Source organism: Asparagus officinalis, chromosome 1 (genome assembly GCF_001876935.1).
Source record: "Asparagus officinalis chromosome 1, Aspof.V1, whole genome shotgun sequence".
Taxonomy (NCBI): domain Eukaryota; kingdom Viridiplantae; phylum Streptophyta; class Magnoliopsida; order Asparagales; family Asparagaceae; genus Asparagus; species Asparagus officinalis.
Genome location: NC_033794.1, coordinates 128,442,793 through 128,451,731, shown reverse-complemented (window position 1 = coordinate 128,451,731; position 8,939 = coordinate 128,442,793). Strand labels below are relative to the sequence as shown.

At 35.5% G+C, this 8,939-nt stretch overlaps 1 protein-coding gene across 1 annotated transcript; it reads left to right on the top strand.

Moving 5' to 3' along the window:
* LOC109842860 (eukaryotic translation initiation factor 5A-2-like) lies at nt 488-8,830 on the top strand. Its single transcript, XM_020411797.1, has 5 exons — nt 488-796; nt 1,935-2,057; nt 2,149-2,205; nt 2,302-2,376; nt 8,485-8,830. The coding sequence occupies exons 1-5, from the start codon at nt 674-676 to the stop codon at nt 8,587-8,589; spliced, it is 483 nt and encodes a 160-aa protein (XP_020267386.1). The 5' UTR covers nt 488-673; the 3' UTR covers nt 8,590-8,830.

Genomic DNA, 8,939 nt, shown 5'->3' with positions numbered 1-8,939 from the left:
AGCCTAAATTTTATTTGGCTAAAATTAGGTTAAACTCTAAACTAGGTTCTTGTTAGATCAATTTTGGAACCTTAATCGGGTTAACATAAATTCGTGTGACACTAATCGCAAATTATCTGGATGGTTGGAAGGTTTCAATATAGCTACTATATTCTTAGGTTCGATTCGGACCGAGTTACATATTTTAAAAAATGAGTGTAGAATTCTTTCTTGAAAATTGTCACGACTCAACGTGGACTCTAATTTTTTTTTTTTTTTTTTTTGTGAAAGTACAAAAATAAGGTTAGCTTTGTAGTAGAGTATTAAAAAGATTAAAAGTGCCCCCAAGAAATCGGATCCAGATCCGAACCGCTTAACAACCGGATTGGATATGGATCTCAAATATAGACCCGAACCCGGTCCTTAGCCGCCGTAGCAGTGACCCATAATAGCAAAAATATCTTGTTGGGCCTAAATTCCACCTCCGCGATCGGATCCGGAACCAGGAAACCAATCCGACGGTCCTCGACCATCATCGTCATCAAATCACAAACCCTAGCTCTCATATAATCTGCCCCCTCCCCCCATTTCCCCCCTCTCTCTCTCTCCTGCCCCCATTGCTGCCGCTTTCTCACTCCTCCCTTCAACAAAGAGAGAGTAGAGAGAGAGAGAGAGAGAAAGAAGAAGGAGATCGATGTCGGACGAGGAGCACCACTTCGAATCGAAGGCCGACGCCGGCGCATCGAAGACCTACCCTCAGCAAGCTGGCACCATTCGAAAGAACGGCTACCTCGTCATCAAGGGGAGGCCCTGCAAGGTACAATTTATTCTGTTTTTTTTTTATTTTACCCCCATTCTTTATTGACTTTTTCCCGATGCGTCTAGGGCTTGTTGATGCGTGTACGAGCTTCGATCGAAAAAAAAAAACTTGTAGGTTGATGTTCTGATGTTGCTAAATCTGGTAGATCTTAATCTTAGTGATCGATCTGTAGGGTTAGGGTTAGGGTTTGGGTTTTACTGTACAAGATTGTTGGAGGCGTTGAACTTGAGCGCACTAGATCTGATAGTATGCGAGATTATTTTTATGATTATTGCTGTAGATCTTTGTAAGTTTAGTCTTTAATCCATCTACTTCCTTTTAAAAATGCGCAAGGATGTGTTCTTGGTAACTGTATATCGAAGCGCATCGTTTGATTTGCTTGTTTTTGTGTTCGACAGTTCATTCGATGAAGTAATCCTTTACGGGACGTGTGGGATTTAGCTTGATATGATTGGTACTGGTTATTTGAGTCTAGATTGATTAGCTTATTTGTGCTTAATGTCTGTGAAGGTGTCTTAAATGAAGAGAAATGGGAAGATAAAGATGTTGAGGTGTTTTGAGGGAATTTTCAACTGTTCACTGAGGTTGAGATTTAAGGCTTTGACGCACCAAAGCCCTGCATATCTTTATTATCCTTGGCGATACCTTTAGCAATTGACTGTTCAAAAACATTGAAAATATTGACTGCTGCTGCCATTTTGTATTATCTTGCTTTGCTATTACTATTATCAGTTGCCAGTATCCTGAGAAGTTTGTTATCTGAGATTACAATTACACGAAGAAAATTTCATTTCCAAGGGATTTTGGTGTGGTTCTAAAACATGAAGGCAAAAGGGTTTATTAACAAGTTGGTGATTTCCAATTTTTTACGACGAAGTTGTAGTAAATAAATGTATAAAGCCTCGGCTATAAATTTGTTTGTAGCTTTTTTGGCTAAGCTGCATGCAATATATTGTGTGGTCCTATTGATATTGTAACTTTTGAAGATTTATTGAGAGTGCCCTTTGCTATCTCTATTCGCTCCTTGCAATGTAGGAAAAGAATGATAGGCTGCATTCTGTATCTGTCACATCTGTATGCTTAACAAAGCTTGCTTGCTGATATGATGGTTCAATTTATGTGACAACTTCTGCAGGTTGTTGAGGTTTCAACTTCCAAAACAGGCAAGCACGGTCATGCAAAGTGCCACTTTGTGGCAATTGATATCTTCAATTCGAAAAAGCTTGAAGATATTGTGCCCTCCTCCCACAACTGTGATGTAAACATTGTCTATATTTTTAATCTTTCGGAAGTACATAAATAACATGCTTTATCCAGATGATTTGATCTGTCCAATCAAAATTTTGCAGGTTCCTCATGTCAACCGCACTGATTATCAACTCATAGACATATCTGAAGATGGTTTCGTAAGTCTATTTTGTATTATCACGTAGTATTTTTTGGCATCCACCTGTATCGTGGTTTTAGTATTATATCATCTGATTAAAATCTCTTTCTTGTAGGTGAGTCTTTTGACTGAAAATGGAAACACCAAAGATGACTTGAGGCTTCCCACTGATGACAATCTCCTTACCCAGGTTAATGCCTTGCTTTAATTCTGATAGAGTAGTTGTTCGCGACATATATAAAATTGATTGACTTACACTTTATTAGTATGATTACCATATATAACATTTCTTGTACTTGTTATTTCCTTTGTTGTCTATTTTTGGAAACGTAACTAGATGCCTATGGTGGAATATTTTATCTTTACTATTTGTAGGCACTGTAGTACTATTAGGTTAAGCTTACATGGTTTCTGTTACGAAGTTCTCATGGAACATGATTGGCACGTTGCCTTGCAACTATCTGCTTATCGTTTCAGTATGACTTATGTTTATGGAATGACGGGTTTCACATATAGGACCTCTCGATGTTTTTGAAAACTTGAGAATTAGAAAAGTGCTCATCTAACTTCTTTATGTGACTTTCAAGGTTTAGCTCAAGGGTCTCATGTTAATTATTGCTGGAAGTATGGACTCCATAGTCTGGCACCAGCAATTGTCTGTCATCTTCAGCTGTGTTATTCTGGAGTTGGAAATAAAAGATTGGGGTGGAAGTGCAGAACTTTATGCTTAAATTTACATGAAAAGCAATATGGCATCCTCATTTCCTGTAGAGAGGATGAATTTTGGAGCATATAGATTGTTTGAATCACCTTAAGATGTCTTTATTGTTCCTTATTCTACTTCTTTCATATTCTTTGGACTTCTGCATCATTCTGGCTAGGGAATTTACTCTCCCTCTTTTCTCTGAGCAAGAGGCCATTTAATGTCTTTATTGTTCCTTATTCCACTCTTCCGTTCTCCTTTGAATTTCGTATCTCTCTGGCTTGGGAATTAGTCTCCCTTTTTCTGTGCAGTGAGATGCCATTTAATGCTATTCTGTATGTTAAGTCTGAGTGAGTGATTTTGGTTTAATGGGTAAACTTGGATGTCTAAACAGTCTAAAAACAACTCTATAATACGATGTATGCTCTAATATAGATATCCACATGGGCTTAGGATGAAGCATTTTCCAAACAGCAAGACTACATCGTAAAGCGGCTGTAATAGATTGGAGTGGATTTCCTTTTAGTATTGGAGTGGATTTCCTTTAAACTTATCTGCATTTTTTAGTTCTCAGTTTTCATTTTTTACATTTCAAGAAGTGGCTGCAGCTACATGCTGGCTTTACTAGGTTTATATAGTTTGTGAATATTTTATCTGAGTTCAGATATGTGATATAGCAGACCTTATGTTTCTAAAATTTCTTCGCTTTTAAGTGAAGAAATTTGTTTAAATGGGACTATAAGTTTCAATTGGCATTTGGCTTTCCGCATGACATGGGACTATCTAGTATCTGTGGCGTGTAGCCCTTTATCATATGTTTAAACATCATCTTGTAACACCCTTTATCATATGTTTAAAAATTATCTTGTAAGGTTTGTCACGAGGTAGGTATTTACTAGCACTAGTCAAGACATAAGCACATGCTCTTAGCATATGGTTTTTCGCATTATTCATATGAGAATTGGATAAATATGTTCCTGTGCTCCTAAAACGAGCTGCGCTTAATATGAAAATGAATACTATATGACTCCTAGGTTGCTTCTCTCATTTGTTTCCTCGCCTCATCCTTCCTAAAATGAGTTGCGCTTAATATGAAAATGAATACTGTATGACTACCAGGTTGCTTCTCTCGTGTGTTTGATTTCCTTTAGGTTGGGATCATCTTTTAGATTAGAATTTCAGTGGTATTCTTTATGTGTGGGTTAAACAACTTGAAGATTTGTATTTTTTCCATTTCAATTAATTATACTGTTAAAACGAATCTGGGCATTTTAATTAAATATCGCCTTTCCTAATGCTGTTTTCTCATGTGTAATTTCTCAGGAATCATTTCTCTTCCATTCATCAAAATAGTTGATTAAGTAACTAACAATTCTGTTAACTATTATTTTGGGGATTGAGGATGTCTTTTATACTAGTTCTCTTGACCTTTTTCGTTTCTTTTAATATTATATATAGGCTTTTAGGATGTTAATTGCTACACGAAAAATGATTTGGTTTATATTGGTACCCTCAAAATTGAAATCTGATCATTGTCCCATCACAATTTAGGAATTTTGGAGCTAGTGATTATGCGATCAAATGATTATTATCTATTTTAACAATACAGTGAACTTATGTCAACTTAAAATACTATTCATATATCACTATTTCATTTTTAGTAATTTTTCTGTTGATCAAATAGACGCAAGGTTTATGCTATTGATCTTAAAATCTTGAGACGGTGTTGTGGTTAAAGTTCTGTTGCGTTCTAACAGCGAAGACTGAAACACTATTTTGAGACAGCATCGAGTTTGCTGACGTCTTTGGCATTTGTATTGTTAATAATTTTTCTATTGATCAGATGGACGTGTGGTTTGCGCCATTGATCTTAGAATGTCGAGACGGTGTTGTGGGTAAATTTTCGTTACTTTCTGAAAATGGATTCTGAAATTCTATTTTTAAATAATATAAAATATTACATTATATTATTTTATTTCACCTAACCTTATTCCACCTACCCCCTCTTATCAACCCTCCTCTCATCACTCTATAAATACCCCCTCCCCTTGCACTCTCCTCACACGACAGAAAGAGAGAGAAGAGAGAGGAGAGAGAGAAAGAGGAGAGAGAAAGAGAGAAACAAAGAGGAAGAAAAGAATGGGAAAGAGGAAGGGGATTTTAGCTATTTCGGAGTGCAAGAACGGATATGGATTTTAATTTCAGAGATCAATAAAGGCAAGTTCATCTCTTTTCAAACCCATCCCCAGTTAGTTTTGATTTTGATAAAAAAATTGATGAATAGAATTTTAGATCAAATCCCAAAAATGGAGAAAAGACGTGATTTTGATGAAAATTGATGAATAGAATATTAGATCAAATCCCTAAAGATATGATCTTGCTAGCTAGAACTATACATGTCCACCGTCAAAATTACTGTTATTATTCATACGTACATGTACTATTCATAAGTATTGTTACTATTTATATGTATGAATACTATTATTGTTACTATTCATGTTTACGGTACTATTACTGTTATTATTCAAAAGTATTGTTACTATTCATACATGTAGGACTATTCATAAGTATGGTTATTATTTATACGTATATGTACTATTCATAAGTATTGCTACTATTCATACATACAGGACTATTCGTAAGGTTGTAATTAATTATTACCCATACGTGATCGAAACAATAATTGTGATAATCCTCTTCGAAATGTTCATGTATGTGTCACAACTCTGTTTGTGTACACTTTTGGTTGCGTGTGTATCGTCGTACAGTTTGAACCCTGTGTTCACGATTTAACATGCAAGAGAAAACACCTCAAACAAAAGAACACAAGTATCGTACTCGTGAACAGTATCATACGTATGAATAGTAACAACGCTTATAAAAATAGAAACAATATTTATGAATAGTACCCGTACGCATGAACAGTAACTGTATTTGTGAATAGTCTGTGCGTATGAATGGTAACAATACTTTTGAATAGTAATTGTAGTCACTGTTATAAATAGCGGTAAATAGCCCCGCAATAGCGACGCTAATAGCGTTAGCGGTCCCTTCCCGCGACGCTATCGCCCGCTATGCTATCACGCAATAGAGGTGACATATTGCGGAATATGTCTGTTCGCAAAAACGGCCAATAGTGTGTCATAACGGTAAATAGTGAGCGATTGCATTTGAAATTTGCTTTTTGACTGCTATTTAAAAGCGGTTTTAGGCTTATTTTTTAAAAATTAAACTCAACCCTTGATCATTGCATTCCACCGTCTCCTGTGATTTTCAGCATACTCCCGTCACCTCTCATAGCCTCTGGCACCTACCTTGATACTTTCTCTCACCTCCTTCACCGTGAGCTCCTATTAGGGCAATCCTGTCACCGCTAAGTTTTTCTTCCCGAAGACGACTTTTTGACTCCTCCAGTCATCTTCGGTATTACGTAATGGTTACATGCCTATTTCATGTTTAGGATCTCTTTAAATCATCTAATATGTACTTTTAGATTTCTTAGATTTTTCTTTTTTAGTAATTATACATATCTAAATTAGACCGCTATTTGACTTTGCGCTTTTTACCGTTATTTTGCTGTAATAGCCTGAAATAGCCTTAGCGATGCCTCACCGCTACACGACAATAACCTTTATCATACTTATGAATGCTCCCGTACGTATGAATAGTAACTGTACTTATGAAGAGTACTGTACGTATGAATAATAATAGTACTTACCCGTACGTATGATCAGTAATAGTATATGTACGTATGAATAGCAATAGTCTTGTACGTATGAATAGTAACAAACTTTTGAATAGTAACATTACTTATAAATAGTATATATATACGTATGAATACTGACCGTGCTTATGAGTGATCCTGTAGGTATGAATAGCAACAACACTTTTGATTAGTAACTGTACTTATGAATAATACTTGTACGTATGAATAGTAACGGTAATAGTTTCCTATACGTATGAATAGTAACTGTACTTATGAATAGTACCGTACGTATGAATAGTACCTGCACTTGTGGATAGTAACAATAATAATATCGTGCAAATGAATAGTAACAGTATTTATGAAAAGTATCCGTACGTATGAATAGTAATAATAATTTTGGCAGTGGATAGATATGTATAGTTTTAGCTAGCATGATCATATCTTTAGGGAAAATCCAATATTGTATTCATCAATTTTTATCAGTATCACATCTTTTTTTTATTTTGGGGATTTGATCTGAAATTCTATTCATCAATTTTTTTTATCAAGATTAAAACTAACTAGGGATATGTTTGAAAAAAGATGAACTTGTCTTTATTGATCTCTGAAATTAGAATCCTTATCCGTTCTTGCTCTTGAATAGCCAAAATTCCTTTCCTTTTTTTCACTCTTTTCTTCCTCCTTTCTCTCTTCTTTCTCTTTTTTTGCCGTGTGAGGAGAGTGCAAGGGGAGGGGGTTATTTATAGAGTGATGAGAGGAGGGTTGGTGAGAGGGGGTAGGTGGAATAAAATAATATATGTAATATTTTATATTATTTAAAAATAGGATTTCAGAGTTTGTTTTCAACAAGCAACAAAAATTTACCCACAGCACCGTCTCGACATTCTAAGATCAATGGCGCAAATTACACGTTCATCTGATCAATAGAAAAATTATTAAAAATATAAATGCCAAAGATGTCAGCGGACTCGATACCATCTCAAAATAGTATTTCAGTCTCCGTTGTCAGAACGCATCGAAACTTTAACCACAACATCGTCTCAAGATTCTAAGATCAATGGCATAAACCTTGCGTCTATTTGATCAATAAAGTTAGTAAAAATGAAATAGTTATATATGAATAGTATTTTATTATTTAAAAATTGGGTTTCAGACTCCGTCGTCAGAACTCAACGAAACTTTACCCACAACACAATATTGATGTTCTAAGATCAATGGCGTAAATCTCGTGCCCATTTGATAACAGAAAAATTATTAAAAATAAAATAGTAACAGATTTCAGTAGACTCGCGATACCGAGGCTGAAACTGCGAATCGATCTCAAATCGATTCCAAACTGATCCATTCATCCACGAATGATCATTAATCATAATAAAATTTATTTATTATTATTTAAAATTATTTTCCAAATTTATAGGGTTTTACATACCGAGCCAGGGGCGAGGAACATGTTCCTTCGCATCATATCTTGCATGGATCTAGGTATCATCAATAGATAGAAAGTTTGATGGATGGTCCACTTAAGTTGACATAAGAATCTCTCTCTCTCTCTCTCTCTATATATATATATATATATATATTCCTCTTCACTATTTTTTCCTATATGCAGCCTAGTATCTCTCTGTAGGCATTCTCCCTTCCTCATGTCCAATAGTCTTCTTCTAATGAAAATAAGGTTGTTTTAGCAGGAAGAAAGTTGGTTTATATGATTTAACCCGAACAGGAGTGATTATATTTTGTACAGATCGGCCCCAGATTATGGGAACTAGTACCTGGTGCTAGTTATTCCTCGGGGAATCTGGATTCCTTGGGAAATACGTGCTATTCATTCTTTGTTTATGCAGTATATTTTAACTAAGAACTTTTTGTTTGTTTGTTTTTGGTTGCAGATCAAGGATGGGTTTGCTGATGGGAAGGATCTGGTTGTGACTGTGATGTCTGCTATGGGAGAGGAACAGATCTGTGCTCTGAAGGACATTGGCCCCAAAAACTAAGCTTCTCGAGCTTTTTAGTATCAAGACCATATATAGACTCCTCCTTAAGTTTGTACCCTAATAACAGATGTTATAGGTGAGATTTGGGTTTTGATTGATAGATATCCTTCGGTTTATGCGTCCAAGTAGAGACTATGATGACCTCTGGAAAAGAATTGTGATGTCCTTGTGGATTTTATCGAAGATTGATCTTTTATCTTTCAAGTATTTAAAAAACACATTGACAATGCTTTTACCTTTATGCTACCGTCTATCGTATATGGTATCGTTTTATAGCTTCTTCTTGTTTTCGGTATGTACCTGCTACTTATTGCAGGGAAGTGTTGCCAGAAATTACTGCTTCGCAGTTT

Coding starts and splice junctions, on each gene's coding strand:
- LOC109842860 (XM_020411797.1), top strand. CDS start 674: ATGTCGGACGAGGAGCACCACTTCGAATCGAAGGCCGACGCCGGCGCA. Junction 797..1,934: donor TCAAGGGGAGGCCCTGCAAG/GTACAATTTATT, acceptor CAACTTCTGCAG/GTTGTTGAGGTTTCAACTTC. Junction 2,058..2,148: donor CCTCCTCCCACAACTGTGAT/GTAAACATTGTC, acceptor AAAATTTTGCAG/GTTCCTCATGTCAACCGCAC.